A 17,091-nucleotide genomic window follows, 5' to 3' on the forward strand; every position below is an offset into this window, starting at 1 on the left:
ACACAGTCGACCTCGCAGTGTAGCCTGAATTGACCCCCAAAGCCAGGCCTGGTTCCATCCACTGCCCAGGCTGCAATTGTGGTCACGTGTGTATTTTTGGTGGGTGGTAAATTACGACCTCTCTAGACTTGCACCTTTGCAGACTCCATATCCCACCCACGCTATCGGACCCGAGGTTCAAAATGTCGAAATCTCGGAACAGAAACAGCTTGCTATCGTCTCACAACCGCTCGTCATACACCAACTCCGCCAAAGATGAACTAATGGCAATGAAATATGTGATGAACAAGCCCGATCTACCATTGTATCCATTGAACGACGCCGATTCGGCGATGTCGAGCGATTTCAAGGACGGAATTAAGGATGTGACCAGAGAATCGCATTCCAAAGATTCCTCTGGCGTCGAACCGTCCGATACCAACCACACCTACCCGGATTACAATCCCTGGAAGGACCACACCCATTTACCAGAAGATAAGAAGCAGCAAGAACTACAGAGGCTAAGCAATCCTAACTTTCTCAACAAAGGATACTTTGAAACTCCCATCGTCTCCAACGAGTACTACTCGGCCCGTAACTTGATTCAAGCCACGATATTCTCCTCCACAGATAATTGCAACAATGTGTTGAAAGAGCTATCTCAACACTTGACCAATGGATACAAAACAAGAAATGAGGTTATCAACAAGATAAGAGCCAATTCCAACAACTTCAAGATACCCCCTAGAGTCACGTTAACGATCACAAAAAAGGAATCGTGGCTCAAGGACCTTGCCAACCCTAGCATTCCCTTGCTGAAGATTTCAGACAAGCTTCCACATGGTATAAGAAACAAGGTCTTGATAGAAAGTGTTTGCAACAAGGGTGTACCAATGACAAGAGCAATTTGGTTCACCAAATGTGTTCTTTACGGAGAATTGATTACCATAAGGAAGAAGCATCAGATTCGAGGTTCCGGTGTCAGCACAGAGGACTTTGAAGCCCATTGGTTGAAAGAATGGACGCAACAAGTATCGGACTACATTTATAAGTACTCAAAAGAAATGGGTAATATATCATCTCAGGAGAAGAAAACAAGTTATATGAACAAGCTAAATTATTTACTTCAGTATGTTCAAACTCTCTACGTGGAATGTCTACTTGACAAGACCTTTTTTTTATCCCTTATTTTGAAATTTCTCAAGGAAGGGCTCCCTTTGCAATCTAAGCATATTAATGAATTGATGATCTACTCAAGAAACGAAGGAGATGAAAGTGAAGATGATGAAATTAATGACTTAATGTTGGATGAGAATCACAAATGGATAACAGAACTAGATCTTAATTACGGTCTTCGATTGGTCTGCCTTACCATGATGAAAATTTTTTGGAATGACATTCTCAAATTCGATTATCTTTGCAAAGAAGTTAGTGAGCTACTTTTACTAAATCACTATTTCATAAGCAAAATTTCATTCTTGAATAATAAAACTAATTTTAGAAATTTGTCTGATGGCCTCAATCAAAAACTTTTAGCCTTGATATCTGACCATGTTACCTTTCTTTTTGAACTTAATACGAACGTGTTCATTCTCCCAAATTTTTGGGTATTAATCAATTCTACCTTATACAAAATTCTAAAAGATGGAGAGAAAGGTCGTAGCAACCAAGAAAATGAAGAAATCCAGGGTCAGCTTGAATTGATAAAATATCGGAATGAAAGTTTGGTTTTAAACATGAGACAAAGCACCAGCTTGGCCAATAGTATGACTAAATTATCTTCGCTACCAGGTCAGCAATCTAATGCAGAAGTCGAAGAATCGGATCATACATTCATTAACAGATCTTCAAATGATATCTTGAGGTTTATACAACAATTAGATGGTTTGAAGTTGGGAGCTCTAGCAGAAATTCTCAGGCCAGAAGGTACTTATAGAACAGAAAGTAACGAGCTCAGCCAATTATCTGCATCTCTCAAGAGCACTCTGCCTTCTTGGAGAATCGGATTGAGTATTATAATTCATTGGTCAGTTTCGTCTTACAGATGCATGCGAAAATCCAGTGAAAACATATTAATCATATGCAATTTCTTGAAGAGGCAGGTGTTGCAATCATTTTCCAAAACTTCCAAAAGCTCTATAAACCTTAAGATAGAGTTTGAGAATGAAATTCTAGAAATAATTTATTCTATTGTGGAATCTGAACCTTCGACTATCATAAATTACAACCTATACGTATTAATCAATGAGTTATACCAGCTCAAAATTATTACCATTTCATCATACTTGAGAAAGCTTATCGCTTCGGGTATTTTCTATTTAACCCCTGAGGATGTGACCAGCGGTCAAAATCAATTGGCCCAGATGCATTTGAATATTTTACAGAATCTTCCTGTCCTCAATAATCGTCAATGCGATAGTATTTTGAAAAAATGGATTCCTAATGGTTTCAACTTCAAAGAAAAGTTCGAAATGGGAAAAAACGTACTTGAAAAGGAAATCCTTGGTTTAGTGAGTTCCAATACTAAAGATTCCGAAAATATGGCCTCATACAAGGTGAACATAGATTCTCCTGACTATCCACTTCATTATATCAAGGATCTAAATGTTGGATTGAAATTCTTGCTTGTAAATTGGGTGACCAATGAGCTTAAATCAAACGTTACCAAGTCACCAAAATTAGTTCACATAACTCCATTCACAATTACTAGTCTTTACAATTTTTACTCGTTGTGTGACAACTTAACTGTATTTTTCAAAGTTCTTATTAAGTTTATTTTGAAGAATGATAGTGGAATGATAATATTCTACATGGACTCCCTATACTTGGTCGCTAGGTTAGTATTAAGGCATTTCAAGCTTATAAAGTTCATGGGAGGTACAGGATCGACAGTGACAAATGGAAGTGAAAGCTCGAGTGCATATGAGTTGTTCAAACTAATTGTATTGAATTACAAGGATCAGAGTACTAGGGAATTCGATTATTTCAAATTTGAGGGTATTTGGAATTTCATCGACAATGCCATCGAAAAGAAACAAATTGAACCAGAACTGGGTAAGCCTAAAAGACAATTAGATGGAGACAATGAAACGGATTCACCATTAAAAATCACCTCAGATACAAAACAGGATGGAAAATCTTTTGAGTATAGCTATACCAATTTCAAAGAGGATTTGGATAGGTTAACTACCGCTACTTCCAATTATTTAAGTGACCAAGAAGTTCTTGATATTCTCGATACGTTGCACTTGGAAACTGAACTTGATAAGCACCATGATTCTTTGGCCACAGATGGATTAACTTCACCCTCTAATGACGAACACTTACATGAAGCACAATTGCTTAATCGAGTGCTCGATTACTACTTTAAACATTTACCTGAACTAAGTGAAGAAAATGAAAGCTTGATAGTAAAGATCATGGCGAACATCCAAAATAAGCTTCGTTATGATGAGACTTTATTTCGAACTTGTATTCAAAACTTCATTTCACTGTTGCTTTCCCTGGCTGATAGTGATCATTTAATTCTATTTGTGAAAAAACTTTGTTTGTTTGAGCTCGTTAACATTAAAGACATTATCAATTTTTTTCAGGATACAAATGAAGATACTGCAAATGATAAGATAGCTGAAGAAATAACATACAAATTGTTGCTTGAAGAAAAGAATGAGGATATGCCTTGTTCGCAGCTCTTGCTATTAAACCTTGTCAGGGACACATTCAAGTTCAGAAATACCAGCACTCATACATTCACAATCTTGAAGGGACTTAGAGTGGGAGATAGTATCTTTTCAACAATTTTATTCGTGCTGTACAAGGAGCCTACTTTGAGTTTTTTGAACCATTTGGCAGTCACCAACACCAAGCTATTCTTGGATGAACTTATTTTGAAGATACCAACCAAAGATAGTATTGAGTTACTAAACATCCTACTCGGTTGGAAAGAAAGTCAGTATGTTCAGACTTTAGGGGATTTTTCAAAAGTCGTATCCAGGATTGAGGAGTTCAATTTGCCTCTAGCTCAGGTGCTACTTAGAAGAATCTGTTCCCAAGAACTTTTTGAGTTACCAAAGTCTGAAATCCAGTTCAGGATGAAAACTTTGGTTGAGTCGTTTGTTGGTAATCTTCATTTTGATTTTACTAGTAGAAACTCCTACTTTGGGGAGCTCTTCAACTATTTAATCTGGGATCACAAAGTCTGTGTGTTGAATATTCTTGAGGATTTAGTCTTATTGAATACTAACTTTGTGACTGAGTCAAGTCCTAGAATAAGTCTCCTAGTCAAAAGCTCAGGGGACGAGATAAACTTACTTCCTGTACTAAATGACTTTTTCAAAAAGTTTTCTACTTCGTCTACGAATGTGGTTGGATCGAGTGGTGGACTCTTTCAAAACTTGCAGAATTTCCTAACTAAGCTAGTTGAAGTTACTCTTTCAATTGGTTCTAAGGACAATGGTGTTATTTCGGGAGAGGGTGATATTCGTGATCTGACTGTTCCCTTGGCACATCCGGAATACCATGCTGAAGAACATGAAAATATCTCTAATGCCGTTTCCATCCTTTTGAGAATACTAATTATTCACAAGGCTACATTAACCAAAAAAATCGTTAGTCAGGATGGTGAACATTTCTTATTCATCAAAAACTTGATTAAACTCCTCAAATCAACCTTTTTACAGCATGGAAACGAGAAGCTTTGCATATTGTTGTACGATTTGCTACTTTTATTGAAAACATCCTTGACGGAAGTTTTAACGTTGAATCTGGAACTCGATCTTTCTGAAGGTACGTCCCCAGGATTCAATATGGGCTCGATTGAGGAAACTCCTAAAGTGGATACCAATAATGACCAAGAGTGGAATGTAACTCCAACGGCACCCGCAACTACTCCGGGAGGATTGCTGGCAACTCCTAATGCCACAGCCACGCCTGGTGTAGTTGCAACACCGGTAATCAATTTGCAGGGCAACCCTAGTGCTCACTTATCCAGTATATTCAATCTTCCCGAACCTGTGCAGCAGAATCCTTTCAAGGAATATCTCAATAGCAAAATTGATAGTGTTCTCACGCTTGACGAGTTTGAACTCCAGCGCTCGGGAGATATACATGTGGCCAACGAGTCTAATTTGGCACTTGTGCCCACTAACCAGGACTCTTCTAGTTTGTCCAATGCGTTGGGTATTCTTTCGAATTCAGTGAGGTCTTCCAACGTGAAAGTTCAATCGTACTACCCTTACAAACTCAGAAGCTTTGAGATCTTGGAAGATTCCTCGCAAGGATTGAATGATTCTTGTATCAATCTTCAGTTATTTGATGCATATACTACTAGGGAGAACCCACCATAAGTGGCAAATACTTTTGTCGGTGGTGCTCATGGTAAGTTGAATTAAGAGTAGTGGTTATAGAATCTAGAAATTAATGCAGAGGAATTGAAACGGGTTACAAGGTCGCAGAAATGCTTGTGTAGAACTTAATGCATTTCCTACCAAAGAATAAAAAAACTAGAGTTAGTGCTATTCTAGTATTGCTAGCATAGTATGCGTAGTAGTTTCCACGTTTTGAGGCACCTAATCATTTTCGCAGCCAGTACGGACTTGGAACCACCCAAGATATTCTGCTGTTATGAAGGGAGTCTGACCAAGTTACAATCGCCCATAATCTGTCACACTTCACATCGCAATTACAAGCTGCCAACTCTACCCTTGGAAGTGAGTTTCACTATTTCAGGATGTCGGTGATAGGACTATTTGCGTGGTCTATGTTCAGCTGGCACTACTACGATTGGCTGACACCTAACAATAATGTTATTGGCTGACAGCTGACACTAATTTTATTGGCTGGTAGCTGACACACAGTATTAATGGCTGGAATCTGACACACAATATTGACTACTAGTTCTGTATTATACGTAATTAGGCACCCATTGCCTTAAAGTGGATCCTCCAATACATTTTGCTTCTCGCACATATTGCATCACGTTCATCCCCCCTCCTTTGACTCCTAGAATTTCTGGATCTGGAAACGAATTATTCTTTGCCTATTTGGCGACCTATTTTTAGCCAGACAATGCACTAGCTGCCCCAGGCTGCCCAAAAATCATCGCTTCCACTGGTGTATCAGGTGCACGTGAGACACTCCATGCAGGAAGCAGCACCTTCCAGCGCCCATAACCGAGTGCGTTCACCTTTAAACGCTACGTAGATACACATCTTTAACCACCACAGTCGACTACTCGAATCACCCAAATATCATGGCTTCCGAACGGGATGAGAGAGACGAATACAGGGCCAGGGCGGAACGCCAATTGAACAGCGCCACGCCCACGCTTATGGACTCTCCCATACCTCCAGTCAGAACCCCAAATGGTGTCCACAGACACTCGTACCAAGGCATACCCGATTCGTTGTTGGACAAGGCAGCAGAGGAGTTGTCCAACATCACGTCGTGGCAAGTGCCAGCAGTGAACGCGTCGTTTGCCGCCACTGGTGACATTCACGAACAACGAACCCAAAGGCCAGCAGACATCAGAAAACTCAGCAGCGCCAACTTCTCGTCCGACTCGTTGGTGGACCCAAATCCCGCTCCATTGACCCCCACCATCAACTCGGTGGGTGGCTCCTACAGCCCTGCCACCAACACCCGCCGGTACTCCAACTCGTCGCGCCCCAGACCCAAGTCTGCTGTGTTCATGATGGACTCCAACTTCGCCATCTCTGAAGACGGCAGTCCCATCCAGTCGCCCATTAGCAATACCCCAAGATCACGAAACTCGGTCCACTTTGGCCAGAGAAACTCTTACATTCCTAACACCACCTTCCCTCCTACAGGACCCGTAGCTATGCCTCCTCGGTCCTCGTCGCCCACTAGATCCACCTCCCCATCGAGACAGAGTAGGAACTACCGCTCCAAGTCCCCTGTGAGAAGGCTGTCCTCGCCTTCAAAGACATACCTGCCTTTCAACTTCCAACCCCAAGAAATGATGCTCCAGAATAACAATTCAAACCAGTCTCTTCTGCTCAAACCAGCACACAGAAAGGGGCACAAGTACAAACACTCCTCGGTTTCTATGAACTTGTTCCAAGAACCTCCACCTTCCTTGGCCACAGACAACCAACTACTCAAGATCCCCAGTCTGTACCCAATCCCAAACTTCAAAGAATCGTTAGCATCGATCACTCCAGCCCAAAAATTGAAGGTTAGCTGGTCTTTCATTCATCTTTCTTTGTCCCTCATAGTTTTCCTCATAGGTCTCAGGTACAAGCTTTCTGCGTTGTCAACATTGGCCCATCTCATCTTTTACGACTCGATTGGTTCAATCGTGATTGTATTCGTGGATATCATGTCAAACTTTGAGGTCTGGAACAACTCTTCCATTACATATCCTTTTGGGTTAGGAAGACTCGAGGTATTAGTAGGTTTCGCATTGAGTGCATCTTTGGTGATGGTGGGCTTCGATCTTGTTAGCCACTTTGTTGAAGAATTCATAATCGAGCTTGTGGTCGACCCAGATGCTGCTGCCCATGGTGAACAACACAACTCGCACCATATCCATGGTGATGGTGGTGGAATCACCAACTGGTTCACCTACGAATTGGTTTTGATTGTCACCATGGTTGTCACGTTGATCACCTCCAATTACATTTTGGCTTACGAAAAGATCAATGAAATGATTTCTTCTCAAGAAGAGAAATCGTTTATTACCGAGAAATCCAGAGAAAAGAGTGGGATCTTGGGTGATACCGTAAAGAATACGAGTGCCCCCCAGAGTGTCATTTCGGATTTGAAAAAATATGTTGACGTCTGGACCAAGAACCCTACTCATTTCTTGACCTTGAGTTACTCGACGTTCTTGATGATCATTCCAGTTATTCCTCTGAGTTTTGACTCAGAGACCGTGGACTTGAACGAGATGGCATCGTTGATCGTTGCACTTTTGTTGTGTTACACTGGCTGGAGATTGGTCAAATCCTTGGGGGGTATTTTATTATGCTCCTATCCTCATTCAGACTATGACTACCACAAATTGAAGTGCAGCATTATGGACCAGATTCTCTCCATGGATTTCTTCAAGCACACCTATACGGTAGAGAAGTTTTTCATCACCAAATTCAACTACCAGTTGTTTGTTGTTGGCCTTCAAATCAACATGAAGGGTGCGTCCAACGACGATGAATCGAGGCTCCGGTTCGAAATAGCCAGGATTGTGAAGAGAGAAATAGAGAAGATTGATACTCATAAAAATACCAAGATCGAGAATACCATAGACATAAATAGAATTTAGTGCTAAATATCAGGACAAGGAAGCAACATCAGTCTTACCCCCGTCATAGTGAAATACTCTCAGCATAAAAATGCATCATAGTGATGATGTCCAACATATTCAGTGTAGCTACCACATAGCACTACAATTTTCAGTATAAAATGCACGAAACAGCACCTACTAAATTTTGCAAAGTTAACAGGCCAGCTGGAACAACAAATTTCAAGTATTTCTAAACGGGAACCATCTCAGGCGTGTCCAGTATTACTGTAGTGCCCATATCTCACTCGAAGCCCGATTAGGCGGCTCCCTAATCCTCACCACAAATTGGACTGGGCCCGATTCGGCAAGAGATGAGTCAACCGCGGTGCAAAATCTTTTCCATAAATTCAAGAAATCGGCACTAGTTAACTTGTCATTCCTTCACGTCGTCCCCTCCAATGTTAAGAACTGCCATCAAGACTTGCAAGCCTCGGGTAGGCTACAGCAAAATCGCCGTCCAACGTCTCTCCACCTCGTCGGTGTTGAAGAACGCAGTGTCGGATGCCTCAGACGATTCCCACAGTGGAAAGTATATCAACACCATCAGTAAGCCCTACTCGGTGACCACATACGCCAGACCAAACTTGGTGCTAACCCACGGTAAGGGTTCCTACTTGTACGACTTGGAGAACCGTCAATATGTCGACTTCACGGCTGGTATTGCTGTGACCTCTCTTGGGCATGCCCACGAGGAAATCAGCAACATCATTGCCGAACAAGCAAAGACTTTGCTCCACGTATCCAACTTGTACTACAACTTGCCAGCTGGAGAGTTGGCCAACAAATTGATCACCAAAACCACCCAATCAGGGGGCATGAAGAACGCCCAGAGGGTGTTCTTGTGCAACTCCGGAACCGAAGCCAACGAGGCTGCCTTGAAATTTGCCAGAAAGTACGGAAAGAGTATCAGCGATGACAAGGTGGAGTTCATCACCTTTGAGAACTCATTCCACGGTCGTACCATGGGAGCCTTGGCGGTGACGCCAAATGCCAAATACCAGGCTCCATTTGCACCCTTGGTAGCTGGTGTCAACGTGGCAACTGTCGGTGACCTCTCCAGTGTCGAGAAGCTTATCAGCAAGGAGAAGACGTGCGCAGTCATCATAGAGCCAATTCAGGGTGAAGGAGGAGTGACTCCTGTCGAGGAAGAGTTCCTCGTTGGATTGAGAAAGTTATGTGACGACAACGATGTGTTGTTGATCTACGACGAAATCCAGTGTGGTTTGGGAAGAACGGGCAAGTTGTGGGCCCATTCTCATTTCGAGTCCGAAGCAGCCAACCCTGATATTTTGACAACCGCAAAGGCATTGGGAAACGGTTTCCCAATTGGAGCTACCATCATTACAGAAAAGGTCGAAAAGGTGTTATCTGTGGGGGACCACGGCACCACCTACGGTGGTAACCCATTGGGCTCCAAGATTGGCTCCTATGTCATCGATCAGCTTTCAGACCCCGAGTTTTTGTCCCAGGTCGAAGACAAGTCAGAAAAGATAGTCAAGGGCCTCACCAAAATCGCAGAAAAGTACCCAGAACACGTCAATGCAGTCAAGGGTAAGGGTTTGTTGTTGGGCTTGCAATTCAAGGACAACGTTCAGGCTGGCGACATTGTCAACAAGTGTAGAGAACATGGATTATTAGTGATAACTGCTGGGTTAAATGTGGTCAGAATCGTTCCCGCATTAAATATTCCTTCCGATGCTATCGAGGAAGGATTAAACATTCTCTCCAAGAGTGTGGATGAGGTAATTAATTAGAAAATATAACGTCAGAGTCAAAGGACCACTTTTGTTAAGCAGTATGATCAGCTTGACTGTAGGAACCATCGTTTAGTGTCAATTTATCCCATTATCATGCTTAAAACGCAAAACAAGTATGGTACAAACGCCTTCCTGCCACTCCAGAGCCACCCTACTTGTCGAGACCTTGGAGCTAGTGTAAATGGACAAGCGTTCGCTCTCAATCACTCTCCTATGTTGACAGGCCAATCGTGTCACGTGAAAAATTGGACTTTCATCGCCAAAGACGAGAAATAGATAGACACGGTAAAGAACGGTAAACCACGGCAGAACGCCCCTAGAAGTCCCTGACGCACCCAAGATCCGATCCACGTGTTAGCACACGCTTCTTGTTCTCTCCCAGTATCCTAGACCCATGAAATGACGGTGTCTTTCAGCATTCCAACCTCCGATTTGGATTACTGCCTAGAACAATTATTGGACCACAAACCACCCAAGATCTTGCCCCCTGAAACCGTCCAGCAGCTATGCCATACCCTCAAGACACAGCTCCTTGGGGTTCCCAACATCATGCATCTCCAGTCTCCGATATCGGTGGTGGGTGATATCCATGGCCAGTACCACGATTTGCTTGAAATATTCCAAATAGGAGGATCTCCTCCCACCACCAACTACCTCTTCTTGGGAGACTATGTCGACCGTGGATACTACTCAGTAGAGACCATTTCCTTGCTTATCACCTTGAAATTGAGATACCCTGATCGCGTGTTTTTGATCAGGGGAAATCATGAGTCCAGAACCATCACTACAAACTACGGCTTTTACTCGGAAATCTTGAATAAATACAATGGCTCGGCCGACGTGTGGTCCTGGATCACCGATCTCTTCGACTACTTGCCCTTGGGTGCCACTATAGATGGTAAGATCTTCGCTGCCCACGGGGGGTTGTCTCCCAGCTGTCAACAGCTTGACCAAATACGTGCTATCGACAGATTCAAAGAAATTCCTCACGATGGAATAATGGCTGACTTGGTGTGGTCTGACCCTGACACCGAGATAATGGACTTCAAGCTCTCGCCCCGTGGTGCAGGCTATCTTTTCGGATTGGATGTGATAAACAAATTTTGTCATGATAATGACTTGGTGCAAATGATCAGAGCCCACCAGCTCTGCAACGAGGGCTTCACCAGCTACTGGAATGGAAAGTGCCTTACTGTGTGGTCAGCTCCCAACTACTGCTATCGATGTGGGAACAAAGCCAGCATTCTCGAAATTTTACATTCAAACTACGACAGCAAGAATGGAAGCAAGACATCCGATAACAGTTTTGATGATCCTCCCGGTAAGTTGCGCTCTTCCAACCCTCAAGGAGTGTTACCGGGCCAATATTTCAATATTTTCGAAGCTTCTCCCGAGAACGACGAAGATACCATCAGCGGAAAAAGCGTTAACGGAATTAATACTGATATCAACTATGCCGGATCCGATTTCTTCGGCTCCTACTTCCAAGAGCGGCCAAAGAGGCAGCATATCGAGTACTTTTTATGATCTTCAACCAAATGGCGTACTTCCACTAATAGAAGGCTTCTGGGCAGGCCGCTTCACGCTGTATGGTTATGCATTACTTTTCCTATTGTATTATTACTTGCCATTCATGTTTAGTTCATTAACTTCGTAGGAGGGTGGATATTATTTATTTATCTAGAACTAATTAATATTCCAGAGAAAATAGGACTGGCTTTGAAGAATTATTTACGGTTAAATCAAAAGAGTAGAATAGAGTGTGGCTGGTGGGTCGTATTCGTACCTTGATAATATGGACTTTCTTCGATGGTTTCTATTCGTTTGTTGATAATATGGAGTGTCTCGGGGTTTACATTCTTACCATTGTCTAATATCAATATACAAGCTTAATTTAATTATCATACAGTGGGACTGGGGATGTGGTCACTTCTTGTGCCATTTTCAGTCATATAATTCATTTCTGTGCATGCTTGTTTGTAGTTAGAGACTCGCATCCAGCATCAGTACTCTGGAATATACACTGGCGTGGTTGTTTTCATCCTCCTACATCATTGGTTGTTTGTTGGCTGTTACAATAGCCTGGAGTAATATACTGAATTTGTCATTTGCTTCTCTCTACATCAGTAGTTGTGCGTCAGCTGCTAAATTTTGGCCCACCTACCCGTAGTACAACTCGAAGTTGAACCCGTCGTGGATCTCGTAGTCGTCCAAGCTGATGTGGTCCTTGTAGACCGAGTACCCCTTCTTCAAGATGAGCTTGTCGTAGGAGGTGCCCAACTGCAACGAAAGCATCTTTTTCAAGTCGCCAATGGTGTCAGATTCCAAGCACTTGACCTTGACCTTCTTGCCAAGTCTGTCGTTGACCAGCACTTCTATCATGGTAGGTTATGTAAGTATGCCTCTAGAGGTTTGATGAATCACTTGTGAGTGTCGAAGGTGCACTTTGGACAAGTAAAAGTGTAAACGATGGCGTGAATTCTCCAACGAAGCGACGATATTTCTCTAAAAACCTTGGATTAACTCCTTCAATTCGTCGGTGGTCTCCTTGTATCCCATATAGTTTGACACTTGGAATCACAATGACTTTACCGTGGTGCACTAAGGATATTTTCGGGGTCGACTCGCTACCGATGGACCGAGTTGTTTCTCACGGCAAGCCTGCGCGAGAGCTTCCATACTGTCTCACCCTAACAGCAGCCTCTAGGCATCCCCCTACAACACATCCGTCCACACCAAGTGCCAGTGGCTAGCGTGATAAATCCCACAATTGCTTCCCGCCTCAGCTCCCGTCCCCAGTGGCACCCACTCAGGACCGCCTGCGAAAAAACTCAACAAATATAATCCCACCACCACCATCCACGGGAACATGACGGCCCCCAACACTCCCAAGGAAGGCAATGCGCCAGGGAACCCCATCCAGCATGCCAACGTCCCGTTGCATCTCCACCAGAACAGACGGCCCTCGTTGTTGAGAAACTCTTCAGGGGGCAGCCTAAAGAGAATGCCCTCCAACGTGAACTCTGCCAATGCCTCTTCCAGCAGCCACACGTCCCCTGCATCCACCAGCACTACGTCCACCTCGGGAGTGCCCTCCTCTGGTGGCAGATCCAGATCCCGGTCGTTAATCCAGACCTTGACCCACAACCTCCAGCATCACAATAACTCCCAGTACCTCGCCCAAGAGAAGGCCTACTTGAGAAAACTCAAGAACCAGTTGGTGGATGACTACTACACCAAGGGGATTACCGGCGCAGACACCAATCTGATCGAAACAAACGACCACGACGACGATGACGATGATTTGGCCTCCAACGGGGGAGGAAACACCGACTTACTAGCAGATATCGACGACGACAAGTACCAGATCGATTTTGGCTTGGCATTCTCAATGATGAAGAGCGCATCTGACCCCAAGTTCAATCTGAACCCCAACAAGAACATCACACAACTTAGCAAAAATGACACCGATGACCCAGCAGTGATAGAAAGACTCGAATGGCAATCCATGTTGACTTCTGTCCTTACAGGTGATGTCGTCAGGTCGGAAAAGACCAAGATCATTAACAACAACAATCCAGAAAATGGCCAGGAATCTTTTCTTCATGCTACCTACAAGGAAAACCTATGGTTCGGGGTTCGAGCCAAAATCTTCAACAGAACTGAAGAGGACCAGAGAAGAATAATATCATATCGCAGAACCCTTGTGGACCAATTAATTGAGGATATTTTGAAGTTCGAAATCAATTATGACGATGAGAACGATTCACCAAGAGAGCAGGTCGGTAAAATACTCGATCAATACGATAGAGCTTGTGCGTTATGGAGGACTCTTGATGAAATGAAAAATGACAAACCATTAATCCGAAGTGAAGAGTTTGAAAATAGGCTTGATGCGCTCATTGCTTGGTATTCTATCACCGGCGCTATCGCCAATGAGACCAAGACCTTGAAAGTATGGATAGGAAATGATGAATTGGATATAACAAAGAGCTCAAGTATTAATTCTTCCAACTCCTCCTCTGCTGCCTCTACCCCGCCAGCTTCAACCACACCTTCTTCTTCCAAGGTTAAGAAATTGTTTGACGAAGATAACAAATCATTAGCCGAAAAATTAATGAAAGAGAAGGGTGTTCATGACATATTCAGAAAACGTATTTTCACACCAATAGCACCCTGGATGGTTAAGTCAAAAGATACATATATACGGTTGGGACATATGTTTGAAACCATGAAACTTCCGGACTATATCCATGATTTGATACATATTTGCCTTGTGCCTATGAAATTGATCAAAGAAATTATCAAAGTCCGTCTTGGATACGCCATGAAGTTACAAAAACCTACATTGATGATGATAGACCAAATGATTGATGACTTCAAGACGTATATTACAATTGCATTGGAAGTAAAACTTGGAATCCAAGAGTACTCCAAACCGGATTCCAGGAAAACTTGGATTTTGGGTGACTTGTTTGAAAACGAAATTCAGGATTTTGACCAAGTAGTAGTTGAATGTGTTAAGTACTTCTTGATTTTGTTGAATAGAAAGTTGTTGGACAGTTCACGTTCGCCAACAAACTTTAGGACTTTCAAGGAACCCGAAGAATTAGAAGAGGCATGGAAGGATCTCAAATGGTTAGGAAATTTCATTGAAGGTGGTAGTGTAGTGGTGGCAGAACAAATAACACTTTTGGCATCCAGATTAATTCAAAGGTTATTGGCATATTTCAATAATCAAATCAATTTTCCTCAAATACAATCCTCGAGTACATCTGATTTGATAAGGTGGTACTCCTCCACCACTGAAAATTTTGGTCAGCTAAGAAGAAAGTTGGCAAGATTCACTGGTGAGATTTCAAGAGATTTTACCAATTCGTTGGTATTTGATTTGTCTATGTCAAATACCAAATGGAAGAACTTGTTAGAAATATTGAAGGCAACAAACCATTTCTTGGTCTATACCGGGACTGTGGAAAACCAAGGTACCTATTTCTTTGCAAGTACTGAATTGATGGGGCACGAACAAGAGATTTTGAAGATTTTGACCGGTTCATATATTGGGCAAGATCCAAATGAGGCACAAACTAAATTCAGTGGATTACTCAAACTTTTAAACATGGAATCAATCATTCCGGACAATGTTGATGATCAAGATGCTAGTTATTTCTCCTACATTTTGGCGTTGTGTCCGCCCAAACCCATTGTTTGGGAAGGAAATGTTGTTACGATACACATTGATGAAGTTCCGATCACTGATGTGAAGATTGGACAGATGTTGCTTATCACCAAATTGCCATACTACAGTCTTCATATTGTTCGGGAGAAGTTTTTGAACTTGATTGGAGACATCATCACTGGTGGTGGCATCTTGAAACCAGTGGAACAACGATGCTCATTGGCAAAGGTCCACATTGAACTCACCAAAATTAACAGAAATTTTTTCAAGATGTCTTTGTCTGTATTTGACTCCGTTAAGATTGCTAGAAACAAATGCAAAGAGTTGGCTCCGGAAGGTGGATATCAAGGTCTAATCAACAGTTTTTTCATATATGCCAGAGACTTCGGCAAAAACTCGATACGAAACCTTGATTCATCAAGGAAATCAACAGTGATCATGAAATTAATACAGTTGTCGATTGAGTGGGTAAGTTTCATTTGCGACGATTGTATACCCACTGATAGAAAAACTTTTAGGTGGTGTGTGTTGGCATTGGAATTTTCCATGGATATGACAAGAGGTTTCAATGTTTTGGTATTGAGTGATGATCAGTTCCACAAGTTGAAATTGAAGGTTGCAAGATGTATGTCCCTTCTTATATCGCATTTCGATATTATGGGGGCTAGATCTAGTGAAGCAGAAAGAAACAAATTGTTGAAATGGACCTCTCAAAGACATAAAATTGAAAACTCGGCTGATGATGAATATATTCTCAAGGTTTATCGTGAAGATACCATGAAGCAGATTAATGAAATTGAAGAATACAGGAGAGAATTGCAAGAGGAATTGCAATCCGTTGGTAGGGTTTTGGATGTTTCAGATCTGGAATATCAATTTGTTACCTTATTGGCTTCATCTTTCTCGTCTGTCTCCATCAGATGGCAGAAAGGGCGGTTCATTGGTGGAGGTACTTTCGGACATGTGTTTGCTGCGGTTAACTTGGATACTGGTGGTGTTATGGCTGTGAAAGAAATCAGATTTCACGACAGTCAATCTATCAAAAATATTGTTCCTTCAATCAAAGATGAAATGACGGTATTGGAGATGTTGAATCACCCCAACATTGTTCAATATTTTGGTGTCGAAGTACATCGTGATAAGGTCTATATCTTCATGGAATTCTGTGAAGGTGGATCACTTTCTGGCTTATTGACCCATGGACGGATCGAGGATGAAATGGTTATTCAAGTGTATACCTTGCAAATGGTAGAGGGTCTTGCATACTTACATCAATCTGGTGTTGTTCACAGAGATATCAAACCAGAGAATATTTTACTAGATCATAATGGTGTTATCAAATTCGTTGATTTTGGTGCTGCCAAGGTTATTGCCACTAGTGGAAGAACAAGAGCACCAGGGGTAAATTCAGTCACCTCCTCCAGACCTGCAAATGGGACTAATAGGAACAACTTAAACTCTATGACTGGTACACCAATGTATATGTCACCGGAAGTAATTACCGGAACATCCACAGATAGATCTGGTGTGGTCGATATTTGGTCTCTAGGTTGTTGTGTGCTTGAAATGGCCACTGGCCGTAGACCATGGGCAAACTTGGACAACGAATGGGCAATCATGTACCATATTGCGGCAGGCCACAAGCCTCAATTGCCTTCGCCTGATCAGTTGAGTGAAGCTGGTAGAAAGTTCTTGGCCAGATGTTTGGAACACGATCCAAAGAAGAGACCTAGTGCTGCCGAGTTACTCAACGATCCTTGGTTGGTCACAATCAGACAAGTTGCCTTTGGTTCTTCTGAGGGTGGAGGCACTCCTTCGTCAGAAGTGGGCTCAGACATACAAGAGATTGGTCACCAAGCCAGCTAAGGGAGTAC

At 42.6% G+C, this 17,091-nt stretch overlaps 6 protein-coding genes across 6 annotated transcripts; 5 read left to right on the forward strand and 1 right to left on the reverse strand.

Moving 5' to 3' along the window:
* Positions 1-182: 182 nt before the first annotated feature.
* Positions 183-5,324, forward strand: SRB8 (Srb8p; the record flags this gene model as incomplete). The annotated part of the gene is made up of 3 exons (XM_020209882.1): positions 183-334; positions 374-4,434; positions 4,507-5,324. The coding sequence occupies 3 exons, from the start codon at positions 183-185 to the stop codon at positions 5,322-5,324; spliced, it is 5,031 nt and encodes a 1,676-aa protein (XP_020064147.1).
* A 905-nt stretch (positions 5,325-6,229) lies between these two features.
* On the forward strand, positions 6,230-8,260 carry CANTADRAFT_6216 (Zn(2+) transporter; the record flags this gene model as incomplete). The annotated part of the gene is made up of 1 exon (XM_020210847.1): positions 6,230-8,260. The coding sequence occupies one exon, from the start codon at positions 6,230-6,232 to the stop codon at positions 8,258-8,260; it is 2,031 nt and encodes a 676-aa protein (XP_020064148.1).
* Positions 8,261-8,679: 419 nt separating this feature from the next.
* ARG8 (acetylornithine transaminase) lies at positions 8,680-10,035 on the forward strand (the record flags this gene model as incomplete). Its single annotated transcript, XM_020211661.1, has 2 exons — positions 8,680-8,715; positions 8,770-10,035. 2 exons carry the CDS (start codon positions 8,680-8,682, stop codon positions 10,033-10,035), a joined length of 1,302 nt encoding a protein of 433 aa, XP_020064149.1.
* Positions 10,036-10,437: 402 nt separating this feature from the next.
* Positions 10,438-11,565, forward strand: PPG1 (putative serine/threonine-protein kinase; the record flags this gene model as incomplete). Its single annotated transcript, XM_020210848.1, has 1 exon — positions 10,438-11,565. One exon carries the CDS (start codon positions 10,438-10,440, stop codon positions 11,563-11,565), a length of 1,128 nt encoding a protein of 375 aa, XP_020064150.1.
* Positions 11,566-12,198: 633 nt separating this feature from the next.
* Positions 12,199-12,420, reverse strand: CANTADRAFT_90144 (ubiquitin-like protein; the record flags this gene model as incomplete). The annotated part of the gene is made up of 1 exon (XM_020211662.1): positions 12,199-12,420. The coding sequence occupies one exon, from the start codon at positions 12,418-12,420 to the stop codon at positions 12,199-12,201; it is 222 nt and encodes a 73-aa protein (XP_020064151.1).
* Positions 12,421-13,042: 622 nt separating this feature from the next.
* Positions 13,043-17,083, forward strand: SSK2 (mitogen-activated protein kinase kinase kinase; the record flags this gene model as incomplete). Its single annotated transcript, XM_020210065.1, has 1 exon — positions 13,043-17,083. The coding sequence occupies one exon, from the start codon at positions 13,043-13,045 to the stop codon at positions 17,081-17,083; it is 4,041 nt and encodes a 1,346-aa protein (XP_020064152.1).
* Between the last annotated feature and the right edge of the window lie 8 nt (positions 17,084-17,091).

The sequence above is a fragment of the Suhomyces tanzawaensis genome (assembly GCF_001661415.1).
Source record: "Suhomyces tanzawaensis NRRL Y-17324 unplaced genomic scaffold CANTAscaffold_4, whole genome shotgun sequence".
NCBI classification, from domain to species: Eukaryota; Fungi; Ascomycota; class Pichiomycetes; order Serinales; family Debaryomycetaceae; genus Suhomyces; species Suhomyces tanzawaensis.